This window comes from Procambarus clarkii, chromosome 6 (assembly GCF_040958095.1).
Source record: "Procambarus clarkii isolate CNS0578487 chromosome 6, FALCON_Pclarkii_2.0, whole genome shotgun sequence".
Lineage (NCBI taxonomy): Eukaryota > Metazoa > Arthropoda > Malacostraca > Decapoda > Cambaridae > Procambarus > Procambarus clarkii.
This window is the reverse complement of record NC_091155.1, coordinates 27,087,731-27,115,256: the sequence shown is the minus strand read 5'-3', so window position 1 is coordinate 27,115,256 and position 27,526 is coordinate 27,087,731. Positions and strand designations below refer to the sequence as shown.

General features: G+C 43.5%; 1 protein-coding gene across 7 annotated transcripts in view; it reads left to right on the top strand.

Moving 5' to 3' along the window:
• Nucleotides 1-27,526, top strand: part of LOC123754053 (breast cancer anti-estrogen resistance protein 3 homolog) — a 166,942-nt gene that overhangs the window by 122,320 nt on the left and 17,096 nt on the right. For all 7 annotated transcript variants that reach the window (XM_045736191.2, XM_045736190.2, XM_045736192.2 and 4 more), the window contains one exon: nt 6,402-6,519. In XM_045736191.2, the coding sequence (XP_045592147.1) occupies nt 6,402-6,519 (118 nt within the window). The remainder of the gene's footprint in view (nt 1-6,401; nt 6,520-27,526) is intronic.

Genomic DNA, 27,526 nt, shown 5'->3' with positions numbered 1-27,526 from the left:
TGTGTCGTAATCTCGCGCTGTGCTGCATCGCTCTCTGTGTCGTAATCTCGCGCTGTGCTGCATCGCTCTCTGTGTCGTAATCTCGCGCTGTGCTACATCGCTCTGTGTCGTAATCTCGCGCTGTGCTGCATCGCTCTCTGTGTCGTAATCTCGCGCTGTGCTGCATCGCTCTCTGTGTCGTAATCTCGCGCTGTGCTGCATCGCTCTCTGTGTCGTAATCTCGCGCTGTGCTGCATCGCTCTCTATTGAGTGCTTCTGTGTCGTAATCTCGCGCTGTGCTGCATCGCTCTCTGTTGAGTGCTTCTGTACCGCTTCACCCCTGCTTGTTGAGACAAGAATGCCGCGCTACAGCATCGTCAGGGACTCTTATTAAATGGCCTCGTTAAGTCTCATTTATTGGAATTGCTCTTAAACAAGCCTTGTTAGTCTTGCTCGGTCACTGTAGCTGTAAGTCTGGGTGTTTTTGTGTACCGTTTTGGTAGAAGGGCCGCGAGGAATGCTGGAGGTATGTAGGAATGTGTAAGTGTGAGGGAGGGAGAGTTGTTACCCATTGAGGCTTACCTTGGAGAGAAGGACGAGGTGATGTGGTGGCCGTAAGATGTGGTTGGGCCGTGGTGTTGTGTTAATGGTTTGTGTGCGTGTGTGTGTGTGTGTTTACTATTTGTGTATGTGTGTTGTCTTATCTGTATTTACTGTTTGTGTGCTTGTAAGATCGAAATCAGGCTCTTTGACCCCGTCATTCTAACCGTCGGTTGTCGAATGTACTGACTCTCAACCTATTTTTCTCTTATATTTGCTGCATATTCTCTCTCTGACTCTCTCTCAGACTCTCAGACTCTGATTCTCTGACTCTCTCTCTCTCTCTCTCTCTCTCTCTCTCTCTCTCTCTCTCTCTCTCTCTCTCTCTCTCTCTCTCTCTCTCTCTCTCTCTCTCTCTCTCTCTCTCTCAGCTACTGTTTCAAGACCAACATGGGCTGGTCTTGAAACCTGTGTATATATACCTTATTGACTAATTGTTTGTAAAAGCTTAAGAGACTGACGTTCATGTTTGTTAATATAGAGAATATGACAGTGGTTGTGAGCGCCCAGGGGTGGGAGGAGATTAGAGATTGGCAACCAGGGTAGTTAGGGAGGGTGATTGGGGGAGGGGGAGTATCCCAATCTGATGTGGGGGAGGGGAGGAGGGTAGATTACGTGAATGTTATTGATGAATGGATCTTAAACCTTAAACAAGTGAAGGTTTTCCCGATTTGCAGGGAATATGCGACGCGAGATGCAGGTATGTGCGTTGTCTTCGCGGTGTTTGGTGGGGATTTCGTGTGTGACTGTAGGGGAAAAAGTTGAGGTATGGGTAAAAGGGGAGGGGGGGGGGCTTGGGAAAGGGTAGTGTAGAGATTTGAGAAGTGGGTGGAGAGAGAGAGAGAGCAAGGAGGTGTGTGTGAAGAGAATCAGGGTTAGAGTTATAACCTTTTAATAGTTCAAGCAACAGCTGTCCCAAGTGCTTCGTGTGTCCCAAGTGCTTCATGTGTTGTGTGTAGGTGGGGAAGCAAGTGTTGTGTTGCGCTTCATTACCAGCACTTATTGTAGAAACACTGTGTTGATAATATCACATCAAAAAATCCCAAGAATGAGGAGACAATCCCAAAAAACCCTAAGAATATGATGAACTCATAAATCATTGTTAGTGTTATCAAAATCTTTTGCCTCGAAGGACGAGTTTATAACGGCAGCGTCACTCATCCTGTGAGTGAATATGTCATCATAGTGACAGTATTGGGCAGCGTCACTCATCCAGTGAGTAAACATGTCATCATAGTGACAGTATTGGGCAGCGTCACTCATCCTGTGAGTGAACAATACCCCTTCCCCTTAGGAAGATTTGTATTTGTTCATTTATTATGTACCCTATAACCATTCCATGGGCGCATTGGCAGTAGTGACAAAAGTTACAGAGGCATGTTATGGGTACAGGAAGTGAACCTGCTGAACAGGAAGAACACCCGCTGCGTTGTTCATCCTGTCACTTGTACCAGAGACGCAGCTGGGACTTGCTTGAAACTGTCTCAAGTGAACAAAAAGATCGACAAAACATCTGTACCACATTGTATAATATTGTATAATATTGTATAATATTGTATAATATGTACCATATTGTATAACGTGGTACTATTACTAAAACATCTGTTCTAACATATATAATAATACTAACATGTACCAACCCCCAAACTCACGTTATCTTGCTGTTGCTAAGTGGGAGAATCTCTTAGGAACACAGTGTGTGTATATTTGTCAAGTGAAGTTCTCATACTTGAAGCAGTGTAAATTTGGTATACTACACATGTTCCTAGTGTCTCTTAGGTGGCCAGAATCTCTGGAGTAAAGGGTCCTCCAGACGGTGTCCTCTAGTGCTGCAGGTTCTGTAGTGTGTGTGTTCACTTGGCGCTTCCGGTCCCTATCTCTATGGGTACTTGTATCCAAGACTAATGCTTTGTTATTACACATTCTCGCCATCATTCACCGCATCTCTGTCCTCTGTGAAGGTTGTTCTTATCGGCTGCAACTGTTTTGTACCAACGAACTGACTCACTGACTTGCCTGTCTGTTCTTCGTTCCTCAGTCGCCTTGTTACGATGTTACTACCTGGTGGTAATTCGTATTAGGGTCTTGGGGATGAAATAGTAATTCGAATTCAAGTATGTTTATTACCTTGATTACCTACTTAACACAAGACAAAAATACATCTCTAAGGGATAGAGTAGCTTAGGCTATTTCTACACCCCCAAAATAGTAATTATGCTCCTTACCTTGAGGTTCTTCCCGGGCTCAGCGTCCCCGCGGCCCGGTCGTCGACCAGGCCTCCTGGTTCCTGGACTGATCAACCAGGCTGTTAGACGCGGCTGCTCGCAGATCGCAGCCTGCTCCTGTATAATTACGTCGTCGTCCCTTCACTGTCTAGTGTGTGGTCTGGTCAACATATGCTCTCTCCTGTATCGCCCTCTGCCAGCTGTACGTCTGCTCCCTCATGTCCTCAAGGTCTGACATGAGGGGAAGTTCACGGGAACTTCTTGAACATCTTTCCTTGATTGTTTAGTCTTTTCTTAGTTAGTTTGTCACTTCTCTAGTTCTTAGCGATGAGGAAAATGAGGAAGAACGCTGGACACAACAATATTGTAACGGAAGACACTCGTGAACGTAAGGTAAATTAATAATGTAACAGATCAAATAGATGGTCAAAATGGAGCAATAATAGAAACTGGTGGCGTAGTGGTACCACACTCGCCCCGCGAGCAGTTTGGTCTGGGTTCGAGACCTGGAAAGGGAGGATTGACTAAATGTCAGTCCTTATGTATTTTTTCCCAGTTCACCCATCACTAATTGGGACCTGGTTGTTAACCGATTGACGGTTCGTGTTCCAAGGAAAACTAGTAGGGCAAGTTGACCAGACCACACACTAGAAGTTGAAGGGACGACGACGTTTCGGTCCGTCCTGGACCATTCTCAAGTCGATTGTTTCGACCATTCTCAAGTCATTTCGTGGTCATTATGTGGTCTGGTCAACATACTTTAGCCACGTTACTGTGACTCATCGCCGGCATAGCAGGGCAAGGCTTGGCATGAGATATGGGAAGGCAACCTCTAAACCAGCTTACAGGAGCTACAAGTCGTCTGCTCTTGTTCCCAACTGTGTAACAAAATAAAAGCTGAGAGAAAGAGAACTATGATGATTGAGGGAGACCCATAAGGAGATAAATATGGAGCGAGAAAGATAAGTGTGGCAGGGAAGATAAGAGAGGAGGGGGGGGGTGAAAGAAAGATTTAGTGAGGCACATGTTGAGGTGTAGCGATGGAAGAGTGAGTTAGTGAATGAATTTTGTTGTCTATACTTTGAAAATACAACAAGGATGTTGCTTTCGAAGTTCCTTATTGGCCAGTTCGTGGGAATTAGTGTAATCTAATTCGAAAATTCCCACGAAACTAATTCGTGGGAATTAGTGTAATCAGCATTGAACACTGCTTATAACGTAGGCCTTGGGTGCTTCCTCTAACGTTACTCTCATTGTGTAGATGGTTTCTTCCGTTCTCTCAGTTTTCTACTCATTAAAAATGCGACTTCTTCAGGTAATTACAGTTGATCTCATTCGAGCATCCGCGATAGCTTGACTTTGATTCTACTGATCAAAGTAGATCAAGAGTTGATCTCTCTCCCACACATGTCCTCAGCCAAGCTGTAGGTTGTGTGTTATTCATTCCTCTCCCGCTGGTGTAGTCTGGGCAAGAGGTGGAAATGCTAGGAAGGGTTGACAGGAATGGATGGGGCGGGGGTAGACGAGGGAGCTGGGGTGAAGTGGAAGGGTCTTGTTACAGTTTGTGTTAGTTGGAGGTCACGGAGGGAGGCTGGTGGAGGCAGGGAGGAAGTGTGACTCGAGGCAGGAATGGTGAGAAGCTTGGGGGGGCAGGGAGGTAGAGACAGGGTGGGGGACAGGTTGGTGGTGTGGTCTATCAGGCTGTTGGACGCAGCTGCTCGTAGCCTGATGTGTATATCAAAGTCTGGTTGATCATAAATTCTTTGGATGTGTTTATCAAATTCTCTCTCTGGCACTGTCTCTCTAGGAGGCCTGGTCGAGGACCGGGCCGCGGGGACGCTAAGCCCCGAAATCATCTCAAGGTAAGCAGGTTGGCCAGTAATGTCCTTTATTGGTAGAAAGATTGTTAAAATATCTTGAGCCCTTGATGTTGATGGTTTCCTGAGTGTGCCTATGGCACCTCATCTCACTGGAGCTGTTCTGCATTTTCATTCATATCGTTCACTCCAGTATGTTGTTATCCTACTGTGCTAATTTAGCACCTGGTCTTCCAGTAACTTCCATTATATTTTGTTGGTATCTCTCTCTCTCTCTCTCTCTCTCTCTCTCTCTCTCTCTCTCTCTCTCTCTCTCTCTCTCTCTCTCTCTCTCTCTCTCTCTCTCTCTCTCTCTCTCTCTTTTCCTTTCTAGAAAGCCTCGTGGTCCTTCGGTTAAGGCGCGTGTCTGGGGAGACCCAGCACGCTGGTTTGATCCCCGTCCTACTCCAAATATTTTCTCACAGATATATCAGGTTATTGTGGGTTTCCTTGTGCATGAGGAGTACCCTGCTTAATTGGTGTGTATACACCCAGAGGTGTACTCTAATTCTCGGTGCATATATTGTTGGTCAGTACCATAGTGTCGCGGTCTTAACAATTCTCCAGAGATTAATACGCCTTAAACTGTGTGTGTGTGTGTGTGTGTGTGTGTGTGTGTGTGTGTGTGTGTGTGTGTGTGTGTGTGTGTGTGTGTGAGAGAGAGAGAGAGAGAGACAGCGGGTCACCCGAGTGCTGTGTGTGAGAGAGAGAGAGACAGCGGGTCACCCGAGTGCTTCCTCCTCGTGCCTCCTGACAGACCTGTAGTGTTATCAACGTGTTCCTTGTTGACTTATTCTCTTGTGTTGTCGTAATACTGTTTGTTCTACTTGTCTATGTTTGCACGCTTTGTGTGTGTCTGTGTATTCGCCTAGTTGTGCTTGCGGGGGTTCAGCTCTGGCTCTTTGGTCCCGCCTCTCAACTGTCAATTAATCAACGGATTTTTTTTACACACACACACACACACACACACACACACACACACACACACACACACACACACACACACACACACACACACACACACACACACTGTGGATTTTGTGTATGTGTGTGTGCGCGTGTGTGTGTTCATTCACATTTTGTTGAAATAAAAAAAATCTGTGGAGACATTATGCTGATATTGTTATATTTTATCAATTGTATATCATAGAAATATTACCAATATTTACTTGTAAATAACAAACATCACATAAGGCAAAAACTCTGTTGATAAATAAACACATTTATATATATTTAAGAAGTTATATATTTAAATATTTCAGATGTTTAGGAAAATATGCAAAAAGTATCTTTTATTTAGGAGGCAAAGATGTTCTAAAATTAGAATCCACGAGTTCCCACCTGCTACTCACTATGGGGACGGAAGACGTAAATTACACGCTGAGGACCTACCTGTCTGTTGTGGTTGGCATAATGTAGTGGGCTCACGCGCACCCGTAAATGTTATATTGCCCATAGTTGAGTATACTCATGCAGTATATCCACACGGACTCGAGGATCAGATCCACTCAGGCAAATCTTGAGGCCCTTGGGGAAGAGTGTGTCGTGTGTGGCTCTTGAGCTGACATTCTCATATACATACATATATATATATATATATATATATATATATATATATATATATATATATATATATATATATATATATACCGGGTGGATTGAGCCCTCTCCCCCCGCCCTCCCAGCTGATGGAATTCTTTGGTTTAGTGTCGATTTTTGATGTGTTTATATTGTGTTTCAGACCACAAACTCAAGGGCGTGGACCCCAGCCCACGTCTAAGTCTTGTAGAAGAACGCCAGCGGCGCCCACTACCGAGTCCCTTCACACACCCAGACGTTGTCTACAGGTCCGGAGAAGGGTGAGTAAAGATGTAGCTCTTCCATACATATATTGCAACTCCTGTAGGGGTTTCTTCTCTTCAGTTTTTACGGTTTCTTGGGGTGTCGTCTGCACCTTGAGGTTACCTTGAGATGGTTTCGGGGCTTAGTGTCCCTCCGCGGCTCGGTCCTCGACCAGGCCTCCTTGTTGCTGACACACACACACACACACACACACACACACACACACACACACACACACACACACACACACACACACACACACATACACACACATTAGCTATAAGCGTTCCAGCGGCGCCTGTTCCAATCTCTTGCATTCCAATCACAGGCGTTAAAGGCCTGGAAGTACCTATCTCTGGCTATCTCTAGCAACCTTACATTAAAGCACACAATACAGTAGCCGGTGGATAACAAGAACCAAACCATCGTCGTACATTTTATAAAACAATAGTAACTTCTAGACTAGAATTCTGTTGGACATTAACCGTTTCTTTCAAGACTGGAGAAGTTGCTGACCCAGAAAACATTCAGAGACTATTGTACGTCAGAATCCACTCAAGAAGATTTCTAAATTATTGAAAACTTCTGAAAATTCGTTGAATTGTACTTGGCGAAGCACAGGTAATCCAGGAAAATCTTAATCAACATCTAGAAAACATTAAGGGGATTAGTTCCAAATTACGCTTATGCGCAAGCAGAGTGCGCAGACCATGTTAAGTGTACAAGCAGAGTTTTGTAGTGTCAAGTTACCTTCTCGAGTGATGTGTTCAAGTGACCGCTTGAGTGACAGGTCGTGTGATGTGTTCCGAGTGACCGTTTGAGTGACAGGTCGTGTGATGTGCTCAAGTGACCGCTTGAGTGATGTGCTCAAGTGACCGCTTGAGTGATGTGCTCAAGTGACCGCTTGAGTGATGTGCTCAAGTGACCGCTTGAGTGATGTGTTCAAGTGAGAGCTAAATATGAAAGTCCTTGAGTGTGTGCTTGAGGGGCTCCGCCGGCAAGACAGCGAGGAGTATGTTAGTTAATAATAGTCTTAAACACGAGTAAGATTTCTTGTAAGAAGAAAGATTGATAGACAAACAAAGGAAGATTGTTTTGCAAAAAAGTAATTTAAAAAAATATTAGTTTGCAAAAAAAGTAATTTAAAAAAAATATTAGTTTGCAAAAAAGTAATTTTAAAAAAATTACTTTGTAAAAAAAAGTAATTTAAAAAAATATTAGTTTGCAAAAAAGTAATTTAAAAAAAATACTTTGCAAAAAAAGTAATTTAAAAAAATATTGTTTTGCAAAAAAGTAATTTAAAAAAATATTAGTTTACAAAAAGTAATTTAAAAAAATATTAGTTTGCAAAAAAGTAATTTAAAAAAAATATTACTTTGCAAAAAAAAATGCTTGCATTTTTTATTGCAAAAAGTATCCTAAAACAGATTGCTTGCAAAAAATATTGTTCTAACGATACATTTCTTGACCAGTATAGGTCATTTTGCAGGGAAAAGTTGCTTGCAAGATTTTGTGGAAAATTGTTTACCAGTTCCATATACTTTCCAGGAGGAAGGTTGCGCACAGTAAACTTTTGTTTGCACTATATATCGTGGTTCTTCACAATGTAATTTGTATATACAACATTTATTTTGTTTGACTTTAATAATTGAACGTTTTTTGACGGAGAGTTGATACCTGGTTGATACCTGGTTGATGGGGTTCTGGGAGTTGTTGTACGTCCTAAAGTTTGGTCCACCAGGCTGTTGCTTGGAGCGGCCCGTAGGCCCACATACCCACCACGGCCCGGTTGGTCCGGCACTCCTTGGAGAAAACAGTCTAGTTTTCTCTTGAGGATTAAATTTTTTTTTTTAATTTTGCCCCGACGGGCGAGTATATTAGGCAGCGCCACTCATCCTGTGAGTTGACATACCGCCATAGCAGCATGTACAACACTCCCCAATAGGAAGAAACCCCGCTAGGTTGTTCATCCTGTCACTTGTACCCAGACACAGCTGGGACTCTCTTGAAGATGTCCACGGTTGTTGCAGCCTTGAACTAATTTTATATGATCCACTTAACTGTTCGCCCCTGGTCACCTAGCAGTAATTATATGGACCTGGATGTAAACCGATTGGCGGGTCGTGCTCTAGGGGAACTCATTAGGGTAAAGCATGAATTAAGGGAGGCTCGAGAAAGCCCCAAGCCCGTTAACAGGTCAAACGTCGTCTGCTCCTGTACCTAAGTATAAAAAAGAAAAGAAAAAAAAACTACTATAAAGACGTCACAGTTGTCCATGTGCTTTTATTCGCTGAAGGTGTTTGTTTCCTGGACCTTGTCTTTATTCGCTGAAGGTGTTTGTCGCGTGACTATCTCCAGGCCCGGGCTCCGCTAATGGTTATCTTGAGGTTATCTTGAGATGATTTCGGGGCTTTTAGTGTCCCCGCGGCCCAGGTGAGTGTCGTTCGGTTAAATTTTGCCCCGAAGGACGAATTTATTGGGAAGCGTGGTTCGTCTTGCGAGTATGAGGAAGTTATACTTGGGTACGTCTAGGCATACCAGCATACCTGATAGTTTGGTCATTGGTTCCTACGTGTGACTGCGTGCAGCGGCGCCCAGCGCGCCATGACTAAGGGTTAGCTGTGTATGTCTGGGAATACTAGCATATCTGATCAACCGGGCTGTGATTTCTACATCAGAATTTTAAATTTTTATATTTTGCCCCGAGGGGCGAGTTTATTGGGCAGCGCCACTCATCTTGTGAGTGGACATACCGCCATAGCAGCATGTACAACACTCCCCCAATGGGAAGAAGTTCAAAGTATACTCAAGGTATAGCTGGAGTATACCTGGAGGGAGTTCTACTCTCCAAGCCCTCCCACAAGTCTAGTGATTACTTGATCTAGAAGGCTGTTGTTTGAGGGGGCCCGCAGGCCCACCATACTCGTGTGTGTGTTCCAAGCCGTTATATCGAGAGTATGACTAAGGTATATTCAGGGAATATGTCCAAGACGTGTTGTTAGGATTTGGTGAACCGAGAGAAATCCGGGAAGAGGGCAGGAAATTCTTGCTGGTCGAACAAAGGTAACAATTGTTCCGGCAGGCTGTTGTGTCGTGCCTCGTGCCGAGGTCCGTGATTATAGACATTATAAACTGTATCTTTATGGTAATGTAAGTGATAGAGGGAGGGGAGGGGTGGTGAGATAGGGGGAGTTCTGGTAGTGGGGGATGTTGTTGTGTGTGTGTGTGTGTGTGTGTGTGTGTGTGTGTGTGTGTGTGTGTGTGTGTGTGTGTGTAGGGGTGATGGCATGTAGGGTGAGGAAGGGGGTGGTGACCCCAGGCCCGGGGGGGGGGGGTCGTGGGATGGGGGGGGAGGTGAGGGAGAGGCTACACTGTGGGGCCCTTGTGGAGGGTTCTCTATTGGTTGGTGGGGGGGGGGAGGGGAGAATGGTGGGGGTGGTGGTGGTGGAGAAGTTTAGAACATATTTGAGTGGTAATTAATTTGTGTGTGTGTGTGTGTGTGCGTGTGTGTGTGTGTGTGTGTGTGTGTGTGTGTGTGTGTGTGTGTGTGTGTGTGTGGTGAGAGTGAGGCGGAATGATGAGGACATGATCCGAGCGCTGAAACATATCACCCTGTGTGAGGGTGTAGGGGTAGGTAGAGCACCTACCTACTATTACTTACCTATCAATGATTATGGGGGAGTGAGGCCTACCTCTTTATGTCTCCTTATTAGACTTGTTGTGCCTTTTGGCGTTATAATTTTACTTCTACTTTCCTGACGTTGGATTTCCTTGTGGCATCCGGCCTCTAAGTTGTGGTGGAGGTGGCTTCCACAACTTCATTCATTGACATTTCCACGTGATGGCCAGCCGTACTGAGTACGAGTTTTTCCTTATATTTCTTCGACTCATTTGCCTTTCCAGCTTGCAGCCCCTGTCCTCTCGTCCTCCTTACCTTGCGATGATTTCGGGGTTTAGCGTTGCCGCGGCCCGGTCCTCGACTAGGCCGCCTCGTTGCTGGACTGGTCGACCAGGCTGTTGGACGCGGCTGTTCGCAGCCTGACGTATGAATCACAGCCTGGCTGACCAGGTATTCCTTGGAGGTTATGCAGTTCTCTCTTGAACACTGTGAGGGATCGGCCAGTTATGCCCCTTATGTGTAGTGGAAGCGTGTTGAACAGTCTCGGGCCTCTGATGTTGATGGAGTTCTCTCTCAGAGTACCTGTTGCACCTCTGCTTTTCAACGGGGGTATTCTGCACATCCTGCCATGTCTTCTGGTCTCATGTGGTGTGCAGGTTTAAGACCAGCCCCTCTTAATATTTTCACGTGTAAATTATTATGTATCTCTCTCGCCTGCGCTCAAGAGAATACAGATTTATGCATTTTAGTAGGTCCCAGTAGTTTAGATGTTTTACCGAGTGGATTCCAACAGTAAAGGATCTCTGCACGCTCTCCAGGTCAGCAATTTCTCCAGCTTTGAATCTCCTTCAATATCTCCCAGTTAAGAAAGCTTCTTTTTCTTCCCAGTTGAGAAATCCTTCTCTCCCCCTTGGTCATAACGTCCCGCCTGGAGAACAAGTCCAAACCCTCCACGAACATGGTGGTGTTGTCTCCATAACTCACCCCCTCACTACCACGACCAACACACACACTGCCCGTAAATCTTCCTTCCGTCGTGCACTGACTCTTGTCTGGCGCACTGGCCCACTACCTGGGGGAACACAGCCTGGCGGACTTTGTTCCCTTTACGCTAATCTTGGGCAAGCGCGGTGGGTAGGTGTGGCGATTCTGGCTCTCGGGTGACGTGGTAAGCATAATGGGGCGTTCGGGTGGAATGTCTGAAGTGTGAGAGAGTCTCCTACAATAGGGTTATGCTCTGAACGCGACCAACCTCCTACTCCTCCTCCTCCACCGTCCCCTGTAGAGCGGATAGGTCGAGGTATGTAGAGACCTCGTCTAGCCGAGCCGTGCCCTTCAGAAAGCTGAGTGCCTCTAAGGACCTTTTAAACCCTCGGCACTTTTGTCATTCCCCTCCTCTCTCTCTCTCTCTCTCTCTCTCTCTCTCTCTCTCTCTCTCTCTCTCTCTCTCTCTCTCTCTCTCTCTCTCTCTCTCTCTCTCTCTCTTTCTCTCTTTCTCTCTCTTTTTCTCTCTTTCTCTCTCTTTCTCTCTTTCCCTCTTTCTCTTTCTCTTTCTCTTTCTCTCTCTCTCTCTCTCTCTCTCTCTCTCTCTCTCTCTCTCTCTCTCTCTCTCTCTCTCTCTCTCTCTCTCTCTCTCTTTCTCTCTTTCTCTTTCTCTCTTTCTCTCTCTTTTTCTCTCTTTCCCTCTTTCTCTTTCTCTTTCTCTCTCTCTCTCTCTCTCTCTCTCTCTCTCTCTCTCTCTCTCTCTCTCTCTCTCTCTCTCTCTCTCTCCCTCTCCCTCTCCCTCTCCCTCTCCCTCTCTCTCCCTCTCTCTCTCTCTCTCTCTCTCTCTCTCTCTCTCTCTCTCTCTCTCTCTCTCTCTGTTTTCCCCATCAGAACTCTCCCTTCCCCCCTTCCATATAAGCAAGACACGTTGAGATATGTTATAATCTGCGTGGATAACCCTTCTTCTCCCTCCTTCCATATATGTCGAGTGTGTTGTAATATGTTTAATATCTGTGATCGAGTATCCCTCGTTACCGGTCTGCCCCCCCTCCTCTCCCTCCTTTCCCATCTTCAGCCTCCTGCCCCTCCCTCTCCACCCTCTCTCATCTTCAGCCTACTCTGGCTCTCGGCCGGGTCTGTGGGGAGAAAATAATATTATAAGTAGCTACATGTAAACTATAGGTTCAGGTTTCTCACTGACTTTCCCACACTCTTGGCCTCCTCATTCTCCATACCCAGGCATCATATTTACGTGGACCCAGGCAGCATGTTTACGTAGACCCAGGCAGCATGTTTACGTAGACCCAGGCAACATATTTACGTGGACCCAGGCAGCATGTTCTCGTGGATCCATGCAGCATACCTTGCCGCTCGTTTTCCTTCCGATGAATCACAGGATCAACGTGCCCGAGGCCCGGTCTCTGACTAGGCCTCCTGGTTGGTGGTGGTCGACCACTAACCCAGCTGGTCGAACAGACTCCTCTGAACAACCAGGCTGTTCGATCCTGCTGCTCGCAGCCTGGTTCATCAGATATCTGCTGTTGTTTTAGATTTAGCTATCGAATACGAAATGTCCCATGTAGCACGGGCTATGGTGAGCACGTAATCCAATATTAGGCATTGTTGTTGTTGTTATAGCTACTTGGAACAAGTTCCAAGCAGCACGGGCTATGGTGAGCCCGTAGTAGACTTACCTGACACAGGTATTAGGCATCTTTTGAAGGTGTTTATAAGTCGATTGTCAATCGACTTGAGAATGATCCAGGACGGACCGAAACGTCGTCGTCGTCCCTTCACCTTCTAGTGTGTGGTCTGGCCAACATGATAATATATACTAGAACAAGCACAGTATCCTCGGGGAGTGAGCTTTCACGGTGTATGATCTGAATTTTTACTTTGTTGACTATTACACTTTGGGTTCAGTTCGTTAGGAAGTTAAAGATCCATCTTCCTACTTGACCGGTGATTCGTTTTGTGGGCATTTTGTGCGCAGTAACACTATCCTCGCATGTGTCGAAGGCTTTCGCGAAATTGTGTTTATTACGTCAGCGTTTTGATTTGTCTTCCATGGCATCCAAGGCATAGTGAGATAGTGTTTGCCTCTCATAGATTGCCTCTCACTAACAATAGTGAGAGGCAAGATCGCCCTGTTCTGGACCCATGATGTCCGTGGTTATGGAGTTACTGTGATTCCACGTGTTTTATGATCTTGGTACTCTTTTCAAAGATTTATATATGTGATACCTGGTACCTGGTACCTGGTTACCTGATGTTAGAGATATTGGTCTATAATTTTGTACATCTGCTTTATTACCTCTTGTAAAGGGTCGCGATTTCGACTGTTTACAGTATGTCAGGGATAACACCAGTGTCTAGGCTCAGTTTCCAAAAGTGTTTAGGGGCCATGATAATGTCTTTTGCTGCCATTTTTGATGAATGTAGAATTCCAGGAGTCCGGGCCTGGTGCAGAGTGCATGGCATGCTATCTATGGCTACTTCCGCTCCCCCTCCTGAACAATTTCCCCACCCTAGCCCACCCTCACCCAATCCCCCACCCCTCACCCAATCCTCTACCCCTCACCCAATCCCCCACCCCTCACCCAATCTCCCACCCCTCACCCAATCTCCCACCCTCACCCAGCAGATCCCTCCCACAATACTGTTCGTGACTGGGCATTACGAGGTGTATAATCTGTGAAAGTTAAAGCATTACCACAATACTCGCCGTGGGGCCCGGCGGCCTCCTGCCACACCCCCCACACCCTCACACGATGTCTGTAACAGCCAACGGCAAGTAACGCTGTCGAAAGTGCGTCTGGCGTTGTCTACGAGGCTGGCAACACGTTAAGTCGACCTATTGTCTGTAAGGAAGGCTCGTCATAATAATTAAGTAATAATTATAGTCAATTCACGACTTTCTGAACCCTTCAGGCACTTCTAGAAGGCTAGGCTTGCTATTAGAACTATTCAAATTGTTCTTGTATGCTACAAGCGATGATTATTGTCGATGTAGGTTACGGTAATGGTAAACATGAATACATGACTTCTGGAACACTACAAACCGAGACAAAAGAATCGTCTTTGAATGGTCTATAAAATAGCCTCAAATGATGAAAGTCATTTTTGAAATTATCAATTGAAATTGAATTAATTGCCAATTGGTATTATAAAATGTCAGAAACAATACATTGCATTAGTCAGACAACACTGTAAATGGGTGTACTGATGTATGTTTGATTTATTGATAGGTTACATTGATATTCTTTTCTGTGTTAATAGCGATTTCAGTTTCGGAACCCTGGGGGATTTACACACACACACACACACAGCTGCTACAGGCTGCATTCTGCAATGTGTGTTTGAGAGATAAATATGTATAAGAAAAGTAGGCCAGTAATTACGTAATTAGACAACCGACGGTTAGAAAGGCAAGTTTCAAGAGCTAACTAACAGCTGGATCCTGCAAGCACAAATAGTAAATACACACACGAATATGTGTGTGTATTTTATGAGACACATTCATATAAAACACCATATAGCTGATGAACGTGGTTCTGAGCGTCTCCAGCAAGCCTCAGACCGGCCTGCAATTTTACACAGGCACATAAACTGATTGCTACTGAAGGAATAAGAACATGTCAATCCACAAGAAAATCAGGTCATTAAACATTTCGAAGTTATGAAGGTAAATCTGTAATGCTCTGTCAAGCACTGACGAGAATGCTAATTTATTAGCTCCATTAATCAATGGAAAAGTGCCTCGACGAGCGATCCATTAGGCTATCATCTTAACACTGCTGACATTTTAAAATGTTTCCTTTATGTATGGAAGAATTTCTTGATTTTATTTTTGGAGGTATACAAGGATTTTCATTATAACAATGGTCCAAGGACTGTACCCGGTAGGCCTAACTACATCAGATTAAACAAGCACAGATACAAACGTATTTATATATTAAGAGTTACTTTAAGAAACATTGTTGGTAATTTCATTAGTTGAGGCAGGTTGAGGGACTAGACTGGATCAAACTCGTTTTAAACACGCAACTCTGTAGGATTCCGATGAACCGATATTTGGGTAAATTAGACCATCTCTGACGAGGTGATTCATCACTCCAGCCGTCCCATCCTCACGCCCACACTCTCGTAAGCTCCATAATGTAAGCACAGTTATCTCGTAGGCCTAACCTCTCCCTTCCATCTCCTAGCAGATTTATCTGCTGCCACCGTTATCACCACTACACCATTATTAACAACATCACTATTAACATCATTAACAATATTAATAACACCACCACCGCTTTTAACACCAATACCACCATACCTGCTTGATGGGGTTCTGAGAGTTCTTCTACTCCCCAAGCCCGGCCTGATGGGGTTCTGAGAGTTCTTCTACTTCCCAAGCCCGGCCCAAGGCCAGGCTTGACTTGTGAGAGCGTTGTCCACCAGGCTGTTGCTTGGAGTGGTCCGCAGGCCCACCTACCCACCACAGCCCGGCTGGTCTGTGGTCTCACCATAAACTGCTACTATCGTTACCAGCGCCACTAGTTCTTGGTAGTGAGTGATGGTGATGGGGTGATACTAACCTGATAGCTGCTGGTGGGGGGAGGTATGTAAATAAGGTGTTGCTTACAGCACTGTTAGACCAATCACTCTCTGCTGAATGTCATAAACAGGCTCCAGCTGAATAATAATATCCACTAATATTTACACTGATATTTTTGGCACCATATTTTCATAGTTTTCTATGGCGATAACCAAAATGTCACGCCTCATAGCCTAGTATGCTGTGGCGTATCTGGGGACAATAGCGCCTATAGCAAGCACTGCGAGCACCCAATCCAAACATCTGACACAATCGACTTGAGAATGGTCCAGGACGGACCGAAACGCCGTCGTCCCTTCACCTTCTAGTGTGTGGTCTGGTCAACATACTTTAGCCACGTTATTGTGACTCATCGCTTGCATCTGACACTATCTCTCAGGTAAATTGACCATAAAATCAGCTCAAAAATACCATTCAAGTTCCTTATTCTTTAAATTGACAAATTATATACATGAAAATTACAACAGCACCTTCCTTACTTTCATTGATGGAAATTGGTTTGTGATGTGGTTAGTCAGTTTTTTTTCGCTGTACACTTAGCAGAGCAAGATCACAGCGTCTGCCTTGAACCATGGAGCCTCTCAGATACGAAAGCCTCCGTTCAGCAAATTAAAATCATTAGTCTTAACTTGCTGAATGATCTCTCACTGCTGGTGAATGGTTAGCATTATCTGAAGAGCAATGCCAAGATTAGAGAAGACTCTCTCATCTCCATACTGAACAATAAATTCGAGAATTTCTTCATGTTTTGATATTTTCACGTTTGCCGTAACGTAATATTAACGTTCTGCAATCCAAAAAGTCTTCATATAGCCGCTATTCAATTCGCCCAATTTTTCGCACTTCTTTTGATCGTTAATGTCAGATTTAGATTTTGCCCCGAGGGGCGAGTTTATTGGGCAGCGCCACTCATCTTGTGAGTGGACACACCACCATAGTGACAGTATTGGGCAGCGCCACTCATCTTGTGAGTGGACACACCGCCATAGCAGCATGTACAACACTCCCCAAAAGGAAGAAAACCCGGGTTTTCTTCCTATTGGGGAGTGTTGTACATGCTGCTATGGCGGTATGTCCACTCGTTAATGTCAGTGGCGGCGCCGTAACAAAATAATATTAATCTATGTAGTTAAAGGAAATCAATCTTTTAATACATATAATAATATAACCAAAGAGAGATCATACATAAGAACATTCTTTTTTCGTTATCCGAGGATAACTTATCTGATTTCAGTAGAAAGTGCTCAGTGGTGCCCCCTTCAAGTGGCGCACAGGGCAAGTGCCATAGCCTAGCAACTGTTAGTATTCTCTATAAGTGTTATTATAATTAGAATAATTATAGAGCGTTTCTTACATAAACACACATGTTATTACGCGTGCTTGTAATAAATATTACTTTATTAGGCTACCATGGGAGCGGTATCACTATACAAGGGTTCAAAATTAATTGTACAAGATTGGAAAGTTAGTTTTTTAATGAAAAATATAAAATATTGGATGGCTATATGGCTGACATGTATGTACGTTTGATGAATCAGATGGTGGAAGAGTATGTGTATGTAGGTTCTGGGATGGAGGTTAATGGTGGAGATTGAGAATGAATGATTGAAGTTAAAGTAGATTCTGAGACTTTGAGGCAATCTATTAGTTGGGGCTATGAATTGATGGTGAGAGCTGGGGTAGATGGTGGTAATAGGGGGTAGATACATGTGGTAATCCTGGTATGACGAACGGCCATTGCTCTGGATTAGACGATTGGAGATTCCTGGATTGGATGATGGGAGATTCCATGAATAATAAGAGTTGTGGAATGAATGATGGGAATCCATGGAATGGCAGTTGGAAGAATTCTTGAATAGGTGATGGGGAAGTCCTGGGATGGATGGGGGAAGATTGGGAGGGGGGAAGAGATAGATGAAATGTAGAAAAGATAGAGATAAGATACATTATATAAATGGAGAGTGACAGTTGGCAGTGGTTATGTTAGGGTGAGCTTAATGGTGGTGCGGTGTTAGGGTGATAAGACCTAGTGGGATACGCCCCACTGCCCACATATCCTCCTTGTTTGGGGGGGGGGGGACGAAGTTCGAGTTTCTATTCATTATTAATATGATAATCCCACTTTATTGGTTGTCCGTTGTGTTATATCCACCTCCCCTCCTTTCCATTCCTCTCTCTCTCTCTCTCTCTCTCTCTCTCTCTCTCTCTCTCTCTCTCTCTCTCTCTCTCTCTCTCTCTCTCTCTCTCTCTCTCTCTCTCTCTCATACATACTCACACAACTTATAATTCAGCGCTTGGAACTAGCCTGGCCAGATTTCTGGAGACATAGGTGGTATGGGATTGTCATAACCTGGTCGGAGTCAGCCACATTGCCACAGTTTTAAGAAATGTCGCCCCCTTCGATTTTATTTTTGGTTTGAAATTAGTTTTTCGTAGCTTTTTTTTTATGTTTTCTTAAAGTATTTTCTGATGGAGAGGAGAGAGGGGTGAATGTTGAGGAAGAGGCATGAAGGGGAGGATATGGAATTGGGGAGAGAGAGAGAGAGAGAGAGAGAGAGAGAGAGAGAGAGAGAGAGAGAGAGAGAGAGAGAGAGAGAGAGAGAGAGAGAGAGGGGGGGGGGCACATGTATGGGGGAAGAGACCCAGGCACTGCCGGGTACCATATCTAGTAATCAGTAATTTAAAAACATGATAATGACATAATAATCATACGCAGTTTATTTTATTATCGATTATCAAAAAAATATAGAACAAACAAAACTGGAACAAAAAGTTTCAAGTAGCACAGGCTATGGTGAGCCCGTAGTGGACTTAAGAGACTGGTATATCCGCGATGTAATAGGGGAGACGCCTGAGTTCAGAGATACGAGTTGGGTTGGGAGTAAGAATGTCATACGTCAAGGCTCATGATTGTGTGTTACGTGCCGGTTTTTAACTCTTTTTGAGCGTATGTGTGTTTTGTGCATATGCGTCTTGCACATATGTAGGTTTTGCAAGTGTGTACGTGTGTGCTTGAATGGAAATGTGTGTGTGTGTGTGCATGGAAAAACGCACATCCTTATGATCCAATCGCTTCTCAAATCCGCCATGATAAAAGCTAAAATTATTAATATATATATATATACTTTATATATATATATATAATATATATATATATATATATATAATATATAATATATAATATATATATATATATATATATATATATATATATATATATATATATATATATATATATATATAATATATATATATATATATAATATATATATATATATATATATATATATAATATATATATATATATAATGTTAAATCCTGCGGTTGGTGATGCTGCACAAGATCTTCTTATGGAACTCACAAGGTTCGTCAACATGTGTCTGGCTGGTGAGATACCTGAGGTCATCAGGCCTCTCTTTTTTGGTGCCTCCCTCTGTGCTCTCAAAAAGAAGGACGAAGGAATCAGGCCAATCGCTGTTGGCAACACTCTCCGACGCCTGATTGCCAAGGCTGCTACGAGGGTTGTCAGCCAGCAAGCGGCTGAATTGCTGAAACCAATCCAGCTAGGATTTGGAATCCCCCAAGGCTGTGAAGCGGCTGCCCATGCAGCACGAGCATACATCACAAACATTTCTGATGAAAAGGCCCTGCTCAAACTGGACTTTAAGAATGCCTTCAACATGGTAAGAAGAGATGCAGTACTTTGTGCCGTACATCGCCATTTCCGGCCCCTCTACCCGTTCATACTATCGTGCTACAGTGGCGAGTCAAAACTGCTCTTTGGTGAACATGAAATCAGATCATGTGAAGGTGTTCAGCAAGGTGATCCTCTTGCTCCCCTTCTTTTCTGCTTAGTCTTAAAAGAAATCACCGAAAGCTTGTCCAGCGAGTTCAACATCTGGTTTTTGGATGATGGCACTATAGCTGGCACCGTAGACCACCTCTTGTCAGATATCAGGAAAATAAGGGAGCAAGAAGTAAGCCTGGGTCTCGTCCTGAACCCTTCCAAGTGTGAAGTAGTCTCCTCCAACCCAGACATCGTAGCTAGAATAAGGTCTGCCTTGCCTGGAGCCCATGTCATTAGGGCCGAGAACAGCACCCTCCTTGGAGCTCCCCTCGGGTCTAACGCCATTGAGGAGATCCTCGACAAGAAAATCGCAGACCTTAGGAGGATGGAAGACAGAATAGGTGACATCGATGCCCACGATGCTTTTTATCTCCTCACCAAATGCCTATCCCTTCCGAGGCTAACCTACTTTCTGAGGTGCGCCCCATCTTACAACAACCCAAAGCTTGACGAGTATGACCTCCTACTGAAGACCATGCTGGAAAAAGTTGTTAACCTCTCTCTCAACGAATGCCAGTGGAAACAAGCCACTCTTCCTGTCAGGCTCGGTGGCTTGGGTGTCCGCACCGCCACCCAAATTGCAGTCCCAGCCTTCCTGTCTTCCTCCTCAGCATCAGATGACCTGGTTAAGGAAATTCTACCTGACACCCTGAGTGATGTAGCGGGGATACAGGACCCCCACTACACGGAATGTGACACGAAATGGGGTGCCATGACAGACCCAGCACTCAGACCAGCCATGCCGAAAGCCAAGAAACAATCCAGTTGGGACAGCCCCATTGTAGACAAAGAAGCCACAGCTTTGCTGGAGGCAGCAACAACCCCCAGTGATCGTGCACGCCTCACAGCTGTGCAGGCTCCCCATGCAGGGGACTTCCTTCTGGCAGTCCCTATGTCTGCGACAGGCACACGTCTTGATCCGCAGGAGCTCCGTATTGCAGTCGCTCTCCGCCTTGCTGCCCCTATCCACACTGTTCACAGGTGTATTTGCGGCGAGGCAGATGCTGACGAATATGGATTGCATGGCCTGCACTGTGGAAAATCGGGTGGTTGGCACACTAGACACGACGAAGTCAACGACATCATTAAAAGAAGCCTTGCCTCTGCTCAGTGTCCAGCGGAGAGAGAGCCCCGCAACCTACTGAACCGTGACTCTGTTAGCTTTGCCGGCCGACCAGACGGAATCACACTGCGTCCGTGGAAGGGTGGCAGGCAGTTAGCATGGGACTATACTTGCGTATCCACCCTGGCAACGACATACATCACCCTCTCTGCCGGCACGGCAGGAGCCGCAGCGACACACAGAGAAAAACAAAAGTCAGTCAAGTACAGGCAATTAGATCAAAGGTACAATTTCGTTCCAATAGGGTCTGAGACCCTAGGCCCATGGGGTGAGAGTGCAAGAAGGTTTCTTAAGGATCTTGGTTCCAAGCTCATTGACACCACAAGAGACCCTAGAGCAGCAAGTTTTCTCTTTCAGCGCCTCAGTGTCGCGATCCAGAGGGGAAATGCCCGCTGCATCCTCGGTTCCTGCCCGGCGTCGGAGGAGTTCGAGGAAATCTACAGCCTCTAGGAAGCGAACTTTTTCTTGTGTCCTCTTAATGTTCATTTTTTGTATGAAATCAGATATGTAACTGTATAACCTTGCATAATAAAGTGTACATCATAATAAAAAAAAAAGGGGGTGGTAGGAGAAGTGAACACTCTTTCGCATTCAGAGTTAAATGTCAAGTTTTTCCCTGAGTGCTCTGTGTTCCCTTCTCTGAGGCTGTGGGTCCCTATAATTACACCAGTGGTGGTACCCCCCTATATATACTTTTATATTTTTTACGGATATGCAATATTAAAGCTTAGTTTGTGTTTATGCACAGCCATGTTATCTAAAAATAGCAAAGATTTTTCTTGCCAATTTTAAGTTTTCTCATCCTTAACAAGTTGGCAAATAGATTTTAATCAAATAAATTTTGTACTGTATTAGAATCCAGATTCAGCCCTCACGTGAGAGTTTGTGACAAGAGCCATTAAGAGAGAAGGGATATGTGCGCTCGTCCTTGTGTGTCTGTGTATATATATATATATATATATTTTATTAAATATGACCGAAAAAGTAAGATTAATAATTCTAACACGAATTTTCTCAATCTTTCGTACATTATGCTTCACTGTTGGAGGTAAATCAAAAATCACTTCTCCAAAATTCATTTTTATTTCTAGTCTAGTCTGACGCGACACGGGCGCGTTTCGTAAAACTTATTACATTTTCAAAGACTTCACAAATACACAACTGATTAGAACTTGCGTTTCCCTGATTTTATATCTACATTTGAGTGAGGTGGGAAGGGTGATGTGGCATTACATTTGAGTGAGGTGGGAAGGATGATGTGGCATTAGAGGATATTAATAGGGTATTAAAAGTATCAACACAAGACAGAACACGAAACAATGGATATTGAATAGAAGTGTTTGTAGAAAGCCTATTGGTCCATATTTCTTGATGCTTCTATATTGGAGCGGAGTCTTGAGGTGGGTAGAATATAGTTGTGCAATAATTGGCTGTTGATTGCTGGTGTTGACTTCTTGATGTGTAGTGCCTCGCAAACGTCAAGCCGCCTGCTATCGCTGTATCTATCGATGATTTCTGTGTTGTTTACTAGGATTTCTCTGGCGATGGTTTGGTTATGGGAAGAGATTATATGTTCCTTAATGGAGCCCTGTTGTTTATGCATCGTTAAACGCCTAGAAAGAGATGTTGTTGTCTTGCCTATATACTGGGTTTTCTGGAGCTTACAGTCCCCAAGTGGGCATTTGAAGGCATAGACGACGTTAGTCTCTTTTAAAGCGTTCTGTTTCGTGTCTGGAGAGTTTCTCATGAGTAGGCTGGCCGTTTTTCTGGTTTTATAGTAAATCGTCAGTTGTATCCTCTGATTTTTGTCTGTAGGGATAACGTTTCTATTAACAATATCTTTCAGGACCCTTTCCTCTGTTTTATGAGCTGTGGAAAAGAAGTTCCTGTAAAATAGTCTAATAGGGGGTATAGGTGTTGTGTTAGTTGTCTCTTCGGAGGTTGCATGGCTTTTCACTTTCCTTCTTATGATGTCTTCGATGAAACCATTGGAGAAGCCGTTATTGACTAGAACCTGCCTTACCCTACCTACATTATGGGAAGCATAATGTACGAAAGATTGAGAAAATTCGTGTTAGAATTATTAATCTTACTTTTTCGGTCATATTTAATAAAATATGTCTACAGGAAAGACTGCTACCAAAATATACTAATATATATATATATATATATATATCTATATATATATATATATATATATATATATATATATATATATATATAATATATATAATATATATAATATATAATGTAATATAATATAATAATTTATTGGGGCTTTTACATTTCTCCCTTATTAGTATATTTTACTAGTATCGTAGCAAATCTCTAGCCCTCTAATTTGAACTGCTCGGTACAGCGATGGCCTCGCCTATTGCAGGTCGTCGTTCGATTCCCGATGGTTCAAATGCTTTGGCACCGTCTCTTCCCACCGTTCTATCCTAGCTCCTTATCCTCGTATCCCTTTAGCACTTTCTCCTCGTAATTATCTTTTGGACACACACACACACACACACACACACACACACACACACACACACACACACACACACACACACACACACACACACAGACCTGGAACTTCAAGAACAAGAGGTCATAGATTTAAACTAGCTAAACACAGATGCCGAAGAAATATAAGAAAATTCACCTTCGCAAATAGAGTGGTAGACGGTTGGAACAAGTTAAGTGAGAAGGTGGTGGAGGCCAAGACCGTCAGTAGTTTCAAAGCGTTATATGACAAAGAGTGCTGGGAAGACGGGACACCACGAGCGTAGCTCTCATCCTGTAACTACACTTAGGTAATTACACTTAGGTAATTACACACACACCACTGACCATCCACCTAATCCTACTTTCTGACTCACACCACCCACCTACCACCCACTTTAGAGAGTTCCCACCGACCTACCACTACTGAGGCACTACTGTGTACTGGAAGAGAGGGCCAGACTAGCTCCTAGAGACGGCCGGAGTATATTACAACACACCAATGCCAACTTAATTAGCTGCGTCTTATTTAAGCTTTCAAATGACTGGTCTACTGGGAGGGAGGGTGGGAGTGAATGTGTGTGTGTATTCACCTAGTTGTATTCACCTAGTTATGCTTGCGGGGGTTGAGCTCTTGCTCTTTCGGGACGCCTCTCAACTGTCATTCAATCAACTATTACTAACTACTAACATTTTTTTAACACACACCCCAGGAAGCAGCCCGTAACAGGTATCTTAACTCCCAGGTACCTATTTACTGCTAGGTAACAGGGACATCAGGGTGAAAGAAACTCTGCCCATTTTTGTTTCTCGTCGGCGCTGGGAATCGAACCCTGGCCCACAGGATTACGTGTCCAGCGTGCGTGTGTGTGTGTGTGTGTGTGTGTGTGTGTGTGTGTGTGTGTGTGTGTGTGTGTGTGTGTGTGTGTGTACTCACCTAGTTGTGCTTGCAGAGGTTGAGCTCTGACTCGTTGGCCAAACTGTGAGTGAGCTTGTGCGTGCGTGCGCGCACATGTTCACGTGAGTCATGTCAGTGCGGTTACTCACAGGGTGAGTGACCGTTCCCAATAAACTCGCCTCGGGGCAAAAATGGTTAATTAAATTAAGTACAGTACTAAGGCAGAAATTTACCCGTTAATCAGAATTAAATCAAAATTTAAGTTTAATTTTGAAAATTTAGCAAAAACTCGTCCATTCACTATAATCTCTAAGCTTAGCGTCGTTGATTAAATATATTATTGATTTGAAAATGTCAAAACTATTTTATAACATATATTATTTCTAATTTGAAATGTAGCCTAATTTTTTTATAAGGCTCCGAAATGTGTGATATATCTGAATATTTACCTTATGAGTTATAAATATGCGATATATATATATATAATATATATATATATATATATATATATATATATATATATATATATATATATATATATATATATATATATATATATATATATAATATATATATATATGGGACCCCTGATAAAGTAGGAAGGGTCGTAGGGACCCCTGATAAAGTGGGAGCACGCCCATTGCAAAATCTCGCGTGTCATCAGACAGAAATAATCCTTTTGAACCATCTTTAGTACTTATTTTTAATATGAATGTAACACTCATTATATATACTCTGTTTATGTTGTTTTTTACATATGTATTGTCAAGGGGGTGAGAGAGGAGCCGTAGAGAGGGCAGTGGTTGCCTCTGGCAGTTGGACGTAACAGCATTACCAGACATCCTCAATGTTGCCAAATGTTGCCACATTACTCCCTTGTGTCTTGTTTCTGTATCTGTCGGATCTCGAGTTTATATACACCGATATATATAATTTTTTGTATTTGTAGCGAGATTAAACACATTGGCTTTAATGGCTTCGGCTTTGGAAACTATTTAGCGGATGATGTATGTTTATTTGTTATTTTTTTGGCGGGATTGATGGTGGGTGGAAAAGGGTATAGAGAGGATGATGATTTTTGTTTCGATAATGGCGGTTATGCTCTGCCGGACTTGGCAACCATGCCCACCATGGTTTCAGGTTCCTTTTCGGGTACTCTGGGATGGTTGGGATTGGTCCACAGCCTCGCCTCCTGATTGCTTGATTGTCTGGGGAAGTGCGTAAATTCTTTCTGAGTGCTTTAGCAAAGTTCGTGTGACTTGGTACCTTTTCATCTTTAGGGAAAGTTAAGACTAAAAGTACGGCGAAGTAGCGAGCGCTTTTTTGGTGGAAATAATCATGATGAAGTTCTGTTCTACAGGAAATAAATATTAACCGCTACTTTTTCGGTTCGGTTATTTTGTTGGTCTGTTATTTTGTTCTATCCCGTGTATTGTTGGTCTGGAAGAGAGGGTGGGAGGGGTATTATCCTTCCATAATGTCAGGGAGGGTGTGGGATGCATCTGTTATGCACCCCATACCCATCCTGTGAGCGGTAGTGGAAAAGGTTAAAGATGCACATAATGGGCTCCAGAAATTTATTCCACAATTCATTTACCTAAGCAATTCACCGCTAATTACATAGTTTAATGTATATATCAAACAGCTTTATTTTGTATAGCATAATGGTAAAAAAAGCTGGTAAAAATGCAATGAACTGTGACTTACAACCAAGTCTCTCAAACAATACACCGTATGTGGACGCTATGATCCCTAACGAACAAAATAAGGGGAATTATCAGAAGTGAAATTGAAATTGAAATAAGTTTATTGAGGTAAAATACACACAAAGGGACGAGGTAGCTCAAGCTATTCTCACCCCGTTCAGTACAACGTGTTAATACATACATAGACACACATCACAAACAATAAACATATTACCAAACCTTCTTATCAGAAGTATCAGTTCACAAAGATACACGTTTTCTATGTGTGGGTCAGTGTGGGTTCACGCGTTTTAGTAGCCTATATTTTGTCTGTTGTGGCAACTCAAGAGGATGGGCTGGATGCTCGCCTGGTTTGCAAGTTGATATTGTAATTATCTTTGTTAGGAGTCACTTGGCCTTGTATCCTTCTCTGTCCAAACATTGGACTTTCTCTTCTTCACTCCGTTAATTTAAACGCAACCCGCATATATCAACATAAACACTATATTATTACTTATATAATATAGTCTATGTGGCTTTGATGAGTTGGTATCTCCGAAATCTAAATCAGTTCGATAATGGTTTATCATTGGACATGAAGCCTGTTAGTCTTATGGAGGGCCCCATTACCCCCTAGGAAGGGGGGGGGGGGGCTGAGGCCGAGGACTGACCTGGGGTTAGATTCACGAAGCAGCTACGCAAGTACTTACGAACGTGTACATCTTTCCACAATCTTTGATGGCTTTGGTTACATTTATTAAACAGTTTACAAGCATGAAAACTTGCCAATCAACTGTTGTTATTGTTATAAACAGCCTCCTGGTGCTTCGGAGCTCATTAACTGTTTAATAATTGTAAACAAAGCCGCCAAAGATTGAGAAAAGATGTACAGGTTCGTAAGTGCTTGCGTAACTTCTTCGTGAATCTAGCCCCAGGATACAATCCTCAGCGGTGGTCTAGCTCCCAGGTCAGGTCACATCATTCAGCCCGTCCTCAGAAGTTTGTTTCCCTCTCCCTTAGTGAGTTTGTTAATTAACTTGGTGCATAAAGTTCATGTTACTGTTTAGGAAATGCATTTATGAACTGGGATTTGTGAGTCTAACGAGTGTCCATCCTACACGTTTCAACCATGGGTTGCATCATCTTGGGTATGGAATACTTCTTAGGTTACGAGCTGTGTACGGAGAACTAAGTTGGTATTTAGTAAATACCAACTTAAGCTGCCTTGATCGAGGCACGCGGAACAATCCCTAAATTGACATAAAAGTGTCTTGGCTGATGCTAATTCTCTTGTGTATTATAACACTAAAATGTTTTACCAAACATTGTCAAGTCATATAAACACAGCTGGGCTCCATTTTTCTCATCTTATATTCTTATAATTCGCTTCTTATCTTAATGCAATCACCAGCTGGGAAAACTCCTGTTTTCTTTTCAAAGATTTTATCTCGCAATGGTCGTATAATTAATTTATTTTTTAACTATTTCTCTTGAGAGCGTGCCAACTTCCCCAGTGTTAATTCAGATATATGAATGAACGAGTCAAATAAAACAGGGTTTGTTTATTTACAAGTTTTCCTCTTCAAAAAATCCAAAGATAATGAAGCTGGCATTTGACCTTGGTGCTACTTGTAATCTGATTCAGTTGAGATGTTCTTGCTTGTGTTTCGCCTTGTGTATCCTGTAAGAGGTCTCAAACATGTCATCCTGAGAGACTCCCTTGCTAGTGTAGATGGGTCACTAGTAAGATTATGAGGAGTTTTAATTATGAG